Raw genomic sequence first — 16,732 nt, forward strand, 5'->3', positions numbered from 1 at the left:
CCTCATCCCATTCCTCTCCGTTTTCTCCGTGCTCTCCGTTCAGCCCCGTGGGTCCGGCTTACTTGTTGGAGATCCACTCAGCGCCATGATGCTTTTCTTGAAATTTTTCTTGATTAAGTACTCATGAAGGGGCGTTGGAAAGGTCAGAAACAACTGAGTACCTCGAGTCAATTCTAAAGTTCATTGTCTTTTGTCTGTACACCATCGGCCTCATCGCATCAAACATGCCGAATTTGCAAGCATCTCGAGCAAATATAGCACCAAATCAGCCATTGAATGGTTCCAATGCGGACGATCCAGCCTCCCTTGATCTATCAACTTCCAATGTCTCAAAAATTAGCTTGACCCTAAATTACAAGCAACAAGCGACCGCGACAACAACGAAAACCGCAGAAGACCAGCAAGCCGTTGAGAACCCCGTCCAAACAAACAGAAAATGTCAATATTCTTTCAACCCTCTCAAATGGGGTAAAATGCCCCCCGTACCCCTCGAAAGGTCGCCCTCGGGCGAGTACGGTGCCAACTGGCTGAGTCAAATGACTTTCCAATGGATGAATTCGATCATGAGTGTGGGGTATCGGCGACCTTTGGAGCTGAACGACATTTGGCTGGTGAATCCAGATCGCCAAATTGATAAGCTTTCTGCCCGCTTTAATACGGCGTTCAAACAGCAAATGGAACGAAGAGCCACATGTCCTCTTTTCATGGCCTTGCATGACACCTTCAAACGCGAATTTTGGCTCGGCGCTTTGTGTGTATTTTTTGCTTCCATTTGCCAAGTAATGACCCCATTCAGTCTGCGCTTTCTGATCAAGTGGCTCACGGCCGCCTACTACAAACATGACCCAGGTGAAGATACCCATGGGTTTGGAAAGCAGATTGGGCTGGTTTTTGGAATCATGGGAATGCAGATTATCCAGAGCTTTGGCACCAACCAGTTCATTTATCGAGGATTCATGGTTGGTGCACAAGCTCGGGGAGTCTTAATATCGGCCATATTTGAGAAGACCATGAAGATCTCTCATCGGGCACGGGCTGGAACCCAGATGTCTACGACGAGCGATCATCCCGATGAAAACAAGCCGGATAATAAACCGAAATCAAAAAGGGATACACAGGATGGTATGAACACGGATGAAGCAGGCTCGCCTAATGGCCGTGTGATGAACATGATGTCTACCGATACCTCCCGGATTGAATTGGCCTGTGGAATGTTTCATCTCCTCTGGGTCTCGCCGTTGACGATCCTCCTCGCCCTGGCCCTTCTTGTTATCAACATGACATACTCCGCATTGGCCGGTTTTGGATTGCTCTTTTTGGGCATTCCATTACTTACTCTCACCATGAGGTCCCTGATCCAAAGGCGGCGGATGATCAATAAGATTACGGACACTCGAATCTCCCTGACCCAAGAAATCACTAGATCCGTACGATTTGTCAAGTTCTACGGGTGGGAAAAGGCATTCCTCGAGGCACTCCGTGCCTGTCGCAGAAATGAAGTCACGATGATTCAAAAGTTGATGGCTCTACGGAACGCAATGAATGCAGTATCGGTATCCCTGCCAATATTCGCATCGATGCTGTGTTTCATTGTCTATTCAGTATCTGGGCATGAGCTCAATGCATCCTTGGTCTTCTCTTCTCTATCAATTTTTAACTCCCTGCGGGTTCCTTTGAACCTCTTACCCGTGGTAATCGGCCAGATGACAGATGCCTGGGCATCAATGCGTCGCGTTCAGAATTACCTCCTGGCTGAGGACCAGCGAGAGGAATTTATTTGGGACTTTGATGCCGCTCAGGCTATTGATGTTCAAAATGCCTCTTTTGTTTGGGAGCACTCCAGTACCACTGTTCAAGCTGAAAATAGCAAAGCTTCTGGTAGGACTAGTGAGGGAGGGCAAGAGCAGACGGAAAAGTCCGAGAATATTTCAACGTGTTCTTCAACCGCATCTCTTGTCCATTCTGGTGATTTTACACTTGAAAATATTAACCTATCCGTTGGACGATCTGATCTTGTGGCCGTCATAGGCAAAGTTGGCTCTGGGAAGAGCTCTTTGCTTTCTGCTCTCGCTGGGGAGATGCGCAAAACTGACGGCCTGGTAACGATGGGGGCCACTAGAGCGTTCTGCCCTCAGTCCGCGTGGATTCAAAACGCCACCGTCCGAAACAATATTCTATTCGGCAAGGTTATGGATCGTCAATGGTACGAAGAAGTGATTCGTGCATGTGCTCTAAAACCCGATTTGGATATGCTACCGGCAGGCGATGAGACAGAAATCGGAGAGCGAGGAATTACGCTCAGTGGAGGTCAACGACAAAGGCTGAACATTGCTCGGGCAATCTACTTTGATAGCCCTATCATCCTCCTGGATGACCCGCTGTCAGCGGTAGATGCGCACGTTGGTCGGCATTTGTTCGACCGCGCTATCTGCGGCCTACTCGGTAATAAGTGCCGCATTCTTGCCACGAACAGGCATGACATTCTCTGTCGATGTGACAAAGTAATTTGGATGGATGAAGGTCGCATCAAGGCGGTTGACACATACGACAATCTCATTGCTTCTAATTCCCAATTTTCAGAGCTGATGGCTTCAAACACACGGGACGAGGCTGGTGGAGGTGGACCATCTGCTCAACAATCCCCGACCGAGCTCACGACAGATGAAAAGATACTCGAGCCAGCGTCTCTCATCCAGGACGAAGACCGATCAGTTCTTAGTATCGACTGGAGCGTGTATATTGCCTACATTCGCGCATCCGGCTCGATTTGGTACGGAATAATTCCGTTCTTCTTGCTCGCTATCGCTCAGTCTGCGAACATCCTTACCAATCTTTGGTTGTCTTATTGGACTGATGGCAAATTCTCTTTGAGCAAGGGCCAATATATCGGCATATACATAGCCTTTGGGGTTATACAGGCAGCTCTCATGTTTCTTTTCTCTCTTTCTGTCTCAATGCTAGCCACCAGGGCAAGCCGGACCATGATGGGCAAAGCACTGGCGGGTGTTCTTCGGGCCCCAATGTCCTTTTTTGACACGACACCTCTGGGTCGAATTATAAATCGCTTCTCCAAGGATGTTGACACGATGGACAATGCCTTAGCGGATGCAATTCGCATGTACTTGTACACGCTGGCTATGATCCTGAGTGTTTTCATTCTTCTGATCGTTTATTTCCACTACTTTGGTATTGTCATTGGGCCACTTCTGTTGCTCTTCTTAGCTGCTGCCGCCTACTATCGTGCCTCTGCTCGAGATATGAAGCGCCATGAAGCCGTTCTCAGATCGGCAGTCTTTGCTCGGTTCAGCGAGGCCATCTCAGGAACTGCAAGTATTCGTGCCTACGGACTACAGAATCATTTTACCTCTGTCCTTCAAGCAGCAATCGATGATATGAATTCAGCATACTACCTTACATTCAGCAATCAGCGATGGCTTACTATGCGCTTGGATGCTATCTCCATTCTCCTAGTGGCCACTACAGGAGTCTTGGTGGTTACATTGCGCCATGTTGTCTCGCCCAGTATATCCGGCCTTGTCTTCTCCTACATTCTGACCATTGTTCAAATGATTCAACTGTTAGTAAAGCAGTTTGCAGAGCTCGAGAACGCAATGAATGCCACTGAGCGCGTGCATTTCTACGGCTCAAATCTCGCGAGAGAGGAAGACGAGGAATCTACTTCCTATAATCCTCTGTCAGTAGATAGATGCTGGCCTAAAATCGGATCGATTGAATTTGACGACGTTCATATGCGATATCGACCGGGCCTCCCACTCGTTCTTCAAGGCCTAACACTTCATGTTGCTGGTGGAGAGAGGATCGGCATCGTGGGTCGGACCGGCGCCGGAAAATCATCGATCATGTCTGCCCTTTTCCGCCTCACAGAGCTCGCTAGAGGAAGCATCAAAATTGATGGAATAGACATCTCACGCGTATCCTGTCATGATCTTCGCTCTCGGCTTTCTATCATTCCCCAAGATCCTACGTTGTTCCTTGGAAATATTCGAACAAACCTTGATCCGTTTAAAGAACATACAGACTTGGAGCTCCAGTCTGCACTCCGTCAAGTTGGTTTGACGAGAGAGGATAGTGCGAACAGTGCCTCTAAAATCCATCTCGACTCCCCAGTGGAGGAGGAAGGGCAGAATTTCTCGCTCGGTCAGCGCCAGTTGCTGGCATTGGCACGAGCCCTGGTCCGTGACAGTCAGATAGTAGTTTGTGATGAAGCCACCTCCTCCGTCGACTTGGAAACCGACCGCAACATCCAAGAAACTATTCGAACAAAATTCCGCGGCAAAACACTTCTTTGTATCGCACACCGACTGCAAACCATAATTACATATGACAAGGTGTGTGTCATGGATAAGGGAGTGATCGCCGAGCTGGACACACCTCTGAATCTATGGGAGTCAGGGGGTCTTTTCCGGGGAATGTGCGATCAGAGTGTTGTTGTTCGGCAAGACTTTTTTGATTGACTTCACTAGACTATTGGTAGAGCTAGCAACCACAGCCAATTGTATATGGCTTTTTCTCTATAATGTTGTATTCCTTTCTTCTTGGACTGATATTTGCGTTTACACACCGGTTATGATGTGTTTGCAATTCCACAGGAATATTGTAGTTCAAAGGATATCCTAGTAAATCTATTCTTTGGTTTCTCGACACTTCAATTCAATCCTTCTGCTGCCAATCATTTCCATCTCGGTCTTGCTTTCAGTGTTACAGGCAAAAGCGTAAAGGGCATAATTCCACCATGAGTCTTACATAGTTTACATCAGTCTTTGTTCGAAATACATCTCAATGTGCATGTATTAATCAGACGAATCAAGAATTTATTCTGAGCAACCAGTGCCTACATTAGCCGATTATTTCTACTAACTTTCACTTGCTCTGAGTGGATGCATCACCGGCTCCTACCCGTTGATTGGATAATGCTGCAAAGAGAATGATTCAGAATGCTCTATTTTTACATCGGTCTAGTTAGCGTTCTCATGCTACATATCTTGCAGAGCAAATGACTCTCGCTGGATTTTAGCGATGGTCAAAGTGTGTTGCTGTCGGAAGCTTACGAAACTGGTACCAAGGATGGCTTTCTCACGTAGAACTTTCCAAAAGGTGGGCATGCGATTAGATGAGCTTCACAGCATCATGAGCTTCTGTCGCTGCTAGGCGTTCCGGTTCTCAGGGAGTTCTTTCTACCGCGTTAGTGATCTCGACTTGAAAGTATCACACTAAGATAAGGCAATTGCATGGAAACGGGATGGGGCTAATTTCAAAAACTCTTTCTTTCCCGCTGTGGCTCTCATCGGTGGACGGTCCCAAGCGGTGCGGTGCCAAAAAAATATCCCGCCTAACAACTTCATAGCTCCCGTTGTTCACGGGCCCGCCCCCTCTTCGCCCCGGTCAGCAAAGGCCTCAACTCAGTCGTCAGCGGCACCGTCCTATAAATAGAACTGCATCTGTCCCTATATATACTACTATTATATTACTAGATGTTGAAAAAATACTTGTGGTCAGCAAGTATCATCTTAGGTCGAGTAAAATGCGTGAACTCTATCATGTGGGGTCAATTACCTATTAATGAGGTAATATCGTTGGTGTTAGCACTGCCGCTTCTGGCTAAGATCGATTCAGTAGGCATGCGATAAGCTGCTGACTTCGCCGAAAGGATAAATTTATTATAGGTATTTGATTCGAGCCATCCCTTGTGACCTGGACTTTGTTCGTAATGCGGGGAAGGCGGCTGTTTTATCCGATAATATCGCCTCGTCTAGAACTTAAGTGGCTTCAGTTAGAAGTGCCACTTACTTCAAGACTTTCAAATGACGGAAGAAAGATAGAAAAAAGGATAGGAAAAATGCTTAATATAAGAACAGCCTGGCTTTCTTGAGATATCTATCACTGTGTGATAATTGTTTTAATCTAACCTTTATCATCAAGTGCACCAATTGCAACGCACCTACACTTACAGACCATCTCAAATTATCAAACAACTGCGCCACAATGCCTACAGGATCTTGTCTATGTCACAAACTCGAATATGAGTATATAGGAGAGCCTCTATCAATGGCAAGGAACATACCTCCCTAGGTACAGCCTCTTAATTAACTTGTGTTCATACGCAGGCCACATGCCACTGTTTGTCCTGTCGCAAGCTCAGTGGTGGAACTAACTCAGTAAATCTGCAGGTTCCAGTGGACAAAATGCATGTCACTGTTGGCTCCGCCAAGCAATACACTGAAACCCACGAGAACGGCAAGAAAATGACTGTCAAATTCTGTGGCGAATGCGGATGTGCTATCTACAAAACACACGAGTCATACCCTGGGACTGTTGTTATCTTGGCAGGAACACTAGACGACCCAGAAGGACTTGAACAGTCAAAGCCAGAGCGGGAGTTATTTACTAAACACCGTTTTTCATGGCTACCGGGTCTCAAGTGGGCCGAACAGACACCGGAGTTTTAATTTTCTAAATCACAGGAAAGTCTTATTCCTTCTTTGATATAGCTTGTATTTCTTGTTTTTCTGCCTGGTGCAATTGTACAACTCGCAATTTATCGGCGTTCTTACTGGAATGAGATGTGCTGGTCACTGGATTTCTCTCAAAATTGAAACTTATTATAGCCGCGCCATAAGGGCAGCCTAACATCACAAACAGCAATTAGGTCACGACATACCTTATAAGTGAGTCTCAAATTTCACCACTCATGAAGTATGAAACAATCCTCGTGAAACACAAAAACATGTAATTAAGGTACTCTAGCCCGCATATCGCTTCAGCAAGGGGTCAGGGTAGATTAAGTCTACCTACTTAACTACCTACCTACTGTAATCCATTTGCCTCGCCAGCCAAGACGGTAAATGCCGTCTTGGACTTTGCGGAAGCTTCACAACGATTTCAAAGCCGCGCGCCACATGGGTAGCCATATAAGCATAGATTCTCAGGGATAGATCCACTTTCATGGATTTTCCTAAATAGCCCTCTGGGGTGCTGAACCCCCCTGTGGTATCGGAAGGATTTCAAACCGATGGAATTGAACGATCTATCTACTCAAAGCAAAGTGTCGAGGCTTTTGGGTGAACTTAATGAAATTAAGTCTGTTAGGACTACATCAGTGTTCTACGAGATTAGTAGGAATACGGATAAAGAGCTTTGGTGATATAAATAGCACTAGAAGGTGCGAAGTGTATTTCAGACTAATCGCTAGTTATCTCTCGATCGACCTGTAAAGCTTCTTATCATTTGTGCTATGCTCAACGAGATCACTAATATGACCATGTATGATAGGGGATCCCTGTGATGTAGCTCTATCGATGGGGGGTCCCGACAGAGTCTCTTCTTTGCTAAGGACAGAAATCGAAATACCACTAAGATATTTCCGTCGGTGGAACTTTAGGACTTTCACCGCTCCACGTTGAATTGTCAGCCAAATTTAAAGCCATCACGGACAACTGGGAGACTCTGTTGGACTGAGCCAAGACATAGAAGCCATCCCCGTGTTGAGTAGATGACATTTTGTGTCTATAGATGGGCCATTTACTTTACGAATCGAAACAAGTTTGCAATTAAAATGTTTGATATTGATTTGACTATTTACGTATCGGACTAGAGGGATATATGTCGAATATACGGGACCAGGACGCTTGTTAAATAGTGATTACTCTAGGATTCAGCGAGTCACATCTGAAGGGACATATTAATATATGGATGACAATATTGGCTTGGAAGATACAGTTGGCCGGATGGCGTAGTTGGTTATCACGATCACGTATCCGTAGGTGACGGTGAGTTACGCTATGTGGTTTAGCGTGCTCCCTTTCGGCTTAGGCGCTCTTATTCCCTGGTCGCACATAATCATCCAAGAAGACGGCTCCATGATCTCCACCCATCACATTGGGCGCTAAACGATTGACCCTCATTGCTCTGTGCCCACGTCTTCTAAATTTGGATTTCCACGAGAGGACGCGCAGCCTGCATAGGACCAAGATAATTTTTTGATCAAGATGCCAGAGACAGGAGAGGAGACTCCTGGTCGAAACCTTATCGTGTCAGGTTGGAAATATTCAAGTACGCGGCACAATACCGTGTCTTGATCATCAAAACCCCTTCAGTACTATTTGTTTCCCATTAAAACTCATCTCTCTCCTCATTATTCTCCTTCAGGGAACAACTCATCGACATGGGGCTGATATCATTTCAAATACTCTCCGACCTGCACCTCGAAACCCATTCCTCATACGGAAGCTTCAAGTTCCCTCAAACCGCATCATACCTCGCCCTTCTTGGGGATATTGGTCATGTCGCCAATGACGAACTCTTTTCATTTTTGGAAACACAGCTTGGCAATTACTCAATCGTCTTTTTTCTCTTGGGAAATCACGATCCATATCATCTCTCGTTCAAAATTGCGAAGGCCAAAATGTGCAGTTTCCAGGCTTCTACGGACAAAAAAGCTTTGATGGGGAAATTTTTTTTCCTTGACCAAACACGTTACGATGTTACCAAAGATCTGACCGTGTTGGGATGCACTCTATTCTCGCACATCTCCTTCCAGCAAGAATTCGCCGTCGAAAGCCGCATGGTGGACTTCAAAGATATCTTAAGATGGAACGTGGATGACCACAATGCTGCACACGAATCGGATCTCGAATGGCTCAATGCTCAAGTTTCCATGATTTCCAAAAACGAGCCCCTGCGGCGGATTGCGATTTTCACCCATCATAGCCCGAGCGTTGATCCGCGGTGTACGGATCCAAATCATATTGGTAGTGATGTGTCTACGGGCTTCGCAACAGACTTAAGTCACGAAGAATGCTGGACTAATCCTGCGATCGTGGCATGGGCATTTGGCCACACGCATTTCAACTGTGCTTTCATAGATACGGATGGGAAAGCTATTATATCGAACCAAAAGGGCTATCGCTTGATTCCTGCAAAGGATTTCAATTCGGGAAGGACATTTACTATTTGAGAGCGCGGAGGAAATGTTTAAATCCGAAGTCAGCTTCAGCTATACCCTGCGCAGCTATCCCAACACCCAATTGTCAGGACCTGACTGGTCGATGTACCGACGCTTAAGAGTAACTGTCGAAGACTACCAGTTTTTATAGGTGAATTGATGAGCGGGGACATTTCCATTATCTTATAAATGCGAGAACGGTTTGACTTCTTTCTCGGAACGCCGCAATAATTGAGTGAGACCCGCTTTGTCGGAATTCGGATGCAGCAATGTATTGCGTAAATCCGGACTAGATGCGCCCAAGTATCTCTGGGAAGTCTTGAATATTTGTCGCGGAACATTGTAGCGCCCAGAAGTCAGTAAAATGTCCCAGGAGCAAAGTCATCAGTTCTGAAGCCCATTGCTTGTCTTGAATAGATACAGCGTGATAGACCCTTATCTCTCTATTCGGAAACCCCTAGGCAGAAACATTACTTTTTTACTTTGATTTAATTTTCTTCTCATCCGTCTACAATAGCCAAAACATTTCCGTTCGTGCGTCTGATCACCAAATCAAAGTGACTAGAAAGACTGGTCGAAGAACTCGCAGGCCTTGGAGCCTATCTCCTACAGATGGAGCATGCTGATTCAGGACCGGCGAGGGGCTTTAGGATCAATAACTTACTCTTTCTTGTAGCGACTAAAACCATCCCGTCTCCAGGGACCTACATAGTCACGGCGTCTTGGTCGATGATCATTGGACATACATGGACTCCTTCACGCGCTTTCGTTAGGCGATCCTGAACAAATAGGATTCACTTTCGGTTGCTATAGGCATAGCCTCTAAGGTTGAATAGAAATATTTGCGAGTAGTGATAGGAAAGCTATATCTGCTAAAGTATAGTACTATTACACTCTTCTACCGATGTGTGTTTTGGATTTCCTGAAAGCAAACATTCATTATCTATATTAGTGATTAGCCTTTCCCTCTTAATACTGTCTTTCAATATCAAAGATTTAGAGAGGAAAATAGCGATATACAGGGTAAACGGGAATAGGTGACTCCTAGACCTAATATTGCTTACTCCTAGGAGATATAACGATAGCTCCTAGAGGGCTCTTATCAGGAATAAATAGTGTTGATCCTAGAAACTAAGTATATCTCTCTAGTGCTAGGAGCGCCACATTGAGTGAGATTAGTTTGAGTTAACGTAATTACCACCCACTCGGCCACCGCAGAGCACCATATTAAATGCTGTTTTTACAATATTATATCTCAACAATCGGGGATCGTATGGATCGGAAACTTTATGCTTATGTTCTATATAGTCAACATAGCACTTAAATGGTGTCTAGGAAATTTTTGTACTGTAAGGGAGTATCTATATTTCTGGTTTATTTAGCTAAATTACAACGTAATTTATGGTATTGTGAGTATACGACATTTTGATCGACTTCAAATTAATGTCTACTATGAAGAATGCTTATAAATACAAGTATACTTATATTGGAATAAATAAGAGCGATAGTTGTTGAGATATGAGGTTGTAAAAAACAGCATTTAATATGGTGTTCTGCGGTGGCCGAGTGGGTAGTGGATTACGTTATAGATGACGAAATTATGACATAAAACATAGTTGGCCGGATGGTGTAGTTGGTTATCACGTATCGTTAACACCGATAAGGTCCTGGGATCGAGCCCCAGTCTGGTCAAATCTTTTTTTTCTGTTTTTAAATTTTTAGTAAATTACTGTCCATTACACCTTTCCCAGAGTCTGCCGAGAAAATCAATATATAATCAGAGTTCTTGCCTACCTTATTCTTGTCTATTGACCACTTAGAGTGAATAAGGAAGAATTCTTCTTTCTCGAAGAGACAATCGCGAGTTCATCCCGCTATTTGCTAATTTTGGGAACATTCGGACCTCTAAGTTGTCAGACGAAAGCTCCATTGACTTGACTTCGGCTCTTACCAATATTTTGAAATATACGTACCTATTAATTGAGTGCTGATCACGGATGTAGCTGCCCCTAAAACCTTGCTCGCGCTGCGGGGTCTTCTGCTTAGAAAATGTGCACGCTGACCCATTTTATTGGGCGATCGGTTAAAAGTAATAATTGGAGGCAACTCAAGCCGTGGTATTATCGACTTGGAAGTGTTTTGAATAGCTGGCTCTTTATCAGCGTGATAAGTATGTCTTTTGGGCTAGCATCATATCAATGGCTGCACAAAAGTGCCGCTAAGGCTTTTATAAGCAGATTTCTACGCTCTAGACACTTGTTTGAATCAACATATACAAGTATGTAATGAAACATGATACGTGTTGAGGATATCTTTAAAACAATCCACGGCACCTAGATATATGCTTTTCGCCGTAGCGGGATTCTCCAACAATCCGCGCACAACCGCTGCTAAAGCGCTTAAAATCTGTGGGCTTAGCGAGGAAGAGAAACGAAAGGAGAGAAGATCGGCCAAATTTTCTCATATATTGAACCCTTACTTTCGCGGCAGAAGATATACTACCATAGGCCACGCTATGGTTCAGACTTAAAGTGGAAAGCTGTGCCAACTTCCTTCCAGTCTCCCGACTCGTGTTCAGGCCAAAGCAAACACCAGACCTTGGCTAATTCTGGGTCCGGTAGGGTCATGGTCGGGGTTAGAAATCGTACGGGCTCTCCGGTCTCTTTTGCGACAGGTTCATCATGTACGTCATAGGGACTTTCCAGTCTATAATATTGCGGTGTGGGGAGCATTCCATGCTTTAGAAGGGCCTCTACTCTAATCAGGGGAAGCTGCAAGAGGCAGAGTAGATGTACCAGCGAGTACTGGCAGGCAAGTAGAAAGCTCTCGGTCCGGATCATACGTCCATTTTCTGTATGTATAAGACCAAGTCCCAATTGCCACAGGCACGCAGATTTATAGAAGGAAGACTATTATGATGCCTGGGAGCTTGTTACAGCAAAATACTTCAAGAATACTGTGCCAAGCTTTATTTGAATCACTCCATTGCTAATGAAATATGCAGAACAACAAATTTAGCATCGACAATATGAATATTACCCCAAGTCCGTACTTGTCATTTAGCTGACCACCTCGGGGGCATCCATTCCGCTTGCAAAGCATACGGCTTCGTTTGGAATATCACCTTTTCCGCTGCAGACATCAAATGAGTAAACCAAGCATCCCACCTTGATGTAGCCTCCACGGCCGCCATTATTACCTATACACACAGGATGGTTAGCGCCAGTCGATCTCATATCCAATGTTCATGGATATCATCACTTACAAGCCTTGAAGACGTCATCTTTCAATATCGTGCTGCATTTATGAGAACCATCCCCAAGCGGATCCTCTAGGTTCTGGTCACAGGTAGAGTGATTGTCGAGAGAATTGACGCCAACATTGAACCAATACGGCACAGGGCCATCATTGGCTCTGTAAACATAGGAGCCTCGGCCGTTATTGGCCTCAATCTTACTGTGTTTACTGAATGCTGTGCAGGCTTTGTCGGCAGCGGCGGCATATTGATCGGGCCGGACTCCGCCGTAAATACTGGCAGGCCGTCGACTTTCCAGGAAGCACGTCCTTTGGCCCAGGGATGCGGTTGGCTTGGCCGGTTCCATAGTGGTGGAGACGGCAGTCGGGAACTTGGCTTTATCAGGCACACTGAAACTGAAACTGTACTCGGAGCCACACTTGAACGTGGCTTTACTTTCGGGTTGGATGGTATGATCGTCGTATCCGGAGCCTAGAAATTCAGATTAATGGGTGGCCGTATAGGATGAAGATGGCTGCGATCTGGCTCAAGTACTTACAAACCATTGAGCGGATAGTAGATTTGCAGTCTGAGAAGCAGCTCTTTCCGGGCTTATATTCGAAGTGAAACACATAATAATCGCTGTTAGAGATGCCAATGTCTTTGGTTGTCAGATCTTTCTTGGTCTCTTTCGACAGATCCAAGTCTGAGCAAAACTTGTCGCCTACTTTGTAGGCCGTTGACTTTTCGATTGCAACCGCTTTTGTGTTGCTGGATGAGCTGCACTTCGTATCTGCCTTGGGCGCATACTTATCAATGTTGGAGTAGACGTCGATAAACTGGTCCCACCACTTAACTGCGTCTTCGAATCCAGGGTCGTCATTGATGATGTCGTCGGTAGCTACTAAACATTTGCATCCTTTGTAGTCACCCTGTTTTTTCTACTTAGTAAAGACAAAATAAATCAAAATATGAGATTGTATCCGTACCTCTTTGCAGGTTGCGAGATCTTCACTCTTGCAATGATCAGAGGCACAATCAATGAACTCTTCTTCATTGTCAGGACAAATGTCTTTGCAATTGCAATCGGCGTAGGGGCCCTATAGAGATACTCAGCTATAGTCTCGCAATATTATCCTGGCACATATAAATTACCGTGGTACATTTCCCTTTTTCTCCCTCACAAGAGGCAGACGAGCAGTTAGGTACGTCCTTGCTGTCCTCAGCGGGGCACTCGTCTCGGCACGGACAGCCAGTCTGAGGACCCTCAGAGCACCAGCCAGAAACAGGCTTGCAGTCCTTGCATTTTGTTTCTTTGAAGTCTTCTGGACAGCTGTCTTTGTTCTTGGGATGAGGGATTCCGGCTGGCGGAAGAATAAAGCCTGGGGGCGGAGGTGGGAAGGGAATGATGAGAGGCGGCTTGATACCTCTACTGTTATGTCAAGTTAGCATTCTGCTATTCATATAGCCTCATATGATATTGGAACAGTCTCAGCATACCCTGTCTTCGGTCCGCATTCACAGTAAAGCGGTGGATTGAGGATTGTCTGGTCCTTGTACGAGCTCTTCTTCCCTTGCAGTATCACAAGTGTACAATGTCCCTTATTGCTTGGATTTTCGCCTCCACAGTACTTGTTATCGCATTCCTATCTTTCTTCGCCGACTTGCTCAGGACAATAATATGCCTGGGAGACGCCTCTTAAGCGATACTTTTTCCAGTCAACCGTGTCAACGAAGTCATCAGCCCATACCACAGAGGCAGCGACTAACGCCAAAAGATAGGAGGAAAGCCGAGGCATATTGGGCCACAAGAGATATGAGCGCTTCTTGTGTTCAGAAATGGTGCCTGCTACCTCTTATAGATCTCAGGATCCTGCTCAATCTATTAATAGATGCCTTGCTGCGATCCGTTGTGCTGTTTCAGGTCACTAGTACGGCAGAATTGTCGATGGAAGTGCTAGCACTTCCATCTTGGCATCATCTTCCAGCACGAAAATAGCTGACCCAATGAGTCGTAATTACTGCTAGAGCTATTCAAAGCCCTGTATATACGTCTCTCACTCGTGACATGCGGGTCCCCGTCTCCCGAGCTGACGGGCGGAAGAAACTCAAAACTCCCTGTCGGGTCTTGGCGAGAACCCCAATCCTACATGGGGCCGCAGAAAGGCTAAATACAGTTTTGGTAGATTTTGGCCCCCTAGGGTTTCTACTTGCACTACACTGTGGCCTATTTATAGGTGCAAAGTATGATTAACTTCTGTTGGAATTGGCTTCTGAAATGGACCCTGACGGGTCAAGATGAGCTCCGTAGTGCCGATGGGGGCGAGTTATAGGGCATTATACGACATAATCGGGGTCATAGATCTCTCCGACTACTAGTTATTATAGAATTGAGTTTTGTGTTTATGTCTCATGATCCTAGAATAGCTTCAACTGTCATTTCAAAATATCAGACGAGCGGAGACAAGGCAGGTTTTACTTCCCGAGAGTAAGCCAGCCAAGGTGATCCGATTTATGCCAGTAGTGTCTGAATATCTTTAAAAAGCCAGCTCTTCTGCTTCGTAGATATTTATTGCTCACTCACTCATCCCCAAATTTTTCTATCTACCAACTTCACATGCTTCAGTATGTGGGTCAATTCCGCGTTCTTCCTTGTAATTCTTTGCATCACTTTTGTTCAGGTTCCAGCTTGGTCAATAGATACGGAATCATGTGGTCCGCGTAAGTTAAAACACCAAATTCAATATGTCCCAAGCATTACTAAAGCCTTGACCAGCCCAACGGACTGAAAACCTCAGAGATATGTTGAACTACATCATGCAATGGCCCGAGGTTGTTGACAAGTCTCTCGGCAGCGACAGAACAGTCAATGAGTTTGCAAAGAAGTTGTTCAATGAGGAAAGCTTTGCACATGTCAAATGTAAAGTTGATACAATAAGACTCGTTATTTTCTCCGCTAATACCTTCTACCTCAGCTGTCATCAATAAGGTCGGCGCTATGAGCAAGGAAGATACGTCTGGCACTGATACAATGGACCCCGTGAGTTTTCCTTATCATATGCGTATAACATACACACACACACACAATAATAACCATTCAAATTGCAGATCATCTATTGCAATCAGCAAAGGCTCCAAGTCATCAAGGATGCGACAGATCCATCCAAGATATCAATCAAAGATACTAAGCATGACAAAATCTTTTCTAAGGTTGAGCTATACAAGGACTGTCTAAAACAAGACGGAAAAACAAAGGCCTATACTCGCCAATGGCGCAGCAACGACAAGAAATATGCCTACATTTAGCTGTGCCCCAAGCTCTTGAACGCCAATGGACAGACACTCCACTTCGATGGCGAGAATTTCGACGTCAAAAAAATAAACGTTGCTCTTGAGGTCATGAAAAGAATGAACAATGCCCCTGCTCACATTACTTTTTCCCCATCCTCAAGACTCTCTTCCACGAGGTACGTCGGTGATATTTTCTAACACTGCTATTTGATCTACTGAATTCTAACCCGTATATGCAGTTTATCCATACATGGAAAGTTCAAGACCGCCCGGATGATATTAAAGACGGGGACAAAACTTATGGATGGAGGAAATGCACTCAAGCCACTCAAGCCACGGCACTCAACAATGCGGATTCATATGCGTACCTCGCTATGGGTAAGTGCCACGAGCACCAATAGATTGTGAAAATTATGCTGACAGACGCTTAAGGTACATGGCTCATTAAGAAATTTGGGGCAAGTATATCGAGTGATGGCGTGATCGAAGGGCCAGACGAGCTCGCACCCCGAAATGAATGGGTTGGTCTGCCTTGGTTTGCATGAAAGGTGGTATCATATATGCGAAGAGTGTTCACCTTTTAGTTTGAGTTCATAGTTTGTGGTTTCAAGTCCTGTTTTGCAAAGTCTTGGATACACATTCACGTTCGACGGCGCCAATTCTCCATCAATTCTCCGAGCGGCCGCGGGTACAGGATCGTTAAATGTAAATGGGTCAGAGAATGTCATAGTTCTGGTGCCTCAAAATAACAGGTACTTTCATGGCGTAATTTTGTTTCGATATATCTCTGTACGTCTCCGTCTTCACACCCCGGCATTTCCTGGTAGTTCTGATCTTTCTGAATCAAATACCATACTACGATTACCATGAATACTTACTAGAAATGACTAGTCTAGCGATCTAAGGCGAGAAATAATACCCTAGCGTTTTCGGCAGATCTTGCAGCTACGACTCCTGTCAGATAGTGACGACATTCCGAAGCCCTCGCCAAAGGTTTTCGCCAAGGAAAGATCCAGTGTCCTAGGACCATAGCTTAGGAGATTAAGCAGTCTCCAGAATATAGGGGTCTCCATATTTTGAAATAACAACCAAAGACAAAGGATAGTCTTGAAAAGTTGTTCCTCAAGCTGAAATGTAGTCACCCTACATACATTTAGAGGTAGCTTTTGCCCCGGAAGACTCTACATTACAATTGATCCTTCACTCCTTTCCAAGACACAAAGGTTAAGGTGTCTATCCAATAC

General features: G+C 45.2%; 5 protein-coding genes across 5 annotated transcripts; 4 read left to right on the top strand and 1 right to left on the bottom strand.

Annotated features, from left to right (window-relative positions):
• Positions 1–224: 224 nt before the first annotated feature.
• Positions 225–4,475, top strand: N7498_002823 (ABC multidrug transporter; the record flags this gene model as incomplete). Its single annotated transcript, XM_058449885.1, has 1 exon — positions 225–4,475. The coding sequence occupies one exon, from the start codon at positions 225–227 to the stop codon at positions 4,473–4,475; it is 4,251 nt and encodes a 1,416-aa protein (XP_058312229.1).
• Positions 4,476–6,203: 1,728 nt separating this feature from the next.
• N7498_002824 (uncharacterized protein) lies at positions 6,204–6,467 on the top strand (the record flags this gene model as incomplete). Its single annotated transcript, XM_058449886.1, has 1 exon — positions 6,204–6,467. The coding sequence occupies one exon, from the start codon at positions 6,204–6,206 to the stop codon at positions 6,465–6,467; it is 264 nt and encodes an 87-aa protein (XP_058312230.1).
• A 1,715-nt stretch (positions 6,468–8,182) lies between these two features.
• On the top strand, positions 8,183–8,974 carry N7498_002825 (uncharacterized protein; the record flags this gene model as incomplete). The annotated part of the gene is made up of 1 exon (XM_058449887.1): positions 8,183–8,974. The coding sequence occupies one exon, from the start codon at positions 8,183–8,185 to the stop codon at positions 8,972–8,974; it is 792 nt and encodes a 263-aa protein (XP_058312231.1).
• A 3,047-nt stretch (positions 8,975–12,021) lies between these two features.
• Positions 12,022–13,996, bottom strand: N7498_002826 (uncharacterized protein; the record flags this gene model as incomplete). The annotated part of the gene is made up of 7 exons (XM_058449888.1): positions 12,022–12,161; positions 12,228–12,689; positions 12,757–13,129; positions 13,187–13,297; positions 13,353–13,629; positions 13,698–13,765; positions 13,949–13,996. 7 exons carry the CDS (start codon positions 13,994–13,996, stop codon positions 12,022–12,024), a joined length of 1,479 nt encoding a protein of 492 aa, XP_058312232.1.
• Positions 13,997–14,907: 911 nt separating this feature from the next.
• On the top strand, positions 14,908–16,033 carry N7498_002827 (uncharacterized protein; the record flags this gene model as incomplete). The annotated part of the gene is made up of 5 exons (XM_058449889.1): positions 14,908–14,918; positions 14,996–15,117; positions 15,173–15,237; positions 15,728–15,866; positions 15,921–16,033. The coding sequence occupies 5 exons, from the start codon at positions 14,908–14,910 to the stop codon at positions 16,031–16,033; spliced, it is 450 nt and encodes a 149-aa protein (XP_058312233.1).
• Between the last annotated feature and the right edge of the window lie 699 nt (positions 16,034–16,732).

Source organism: Penicillium cinerascens, assembly GCF_028974065.1.
Source record: "Penicillium cinerascens strain IBT 15544 chromosome Unknown contig_1_segment0_segment0, whole genome shotgun sequence".
Taxonomy (NCBI): domain Eukaryota; kingdom Fungi; phylum Ascomycota; class Eurotiomycetes; order Eurotiales; family Aspergillaceae; genus Penicillium; species Penicillium cinerascens.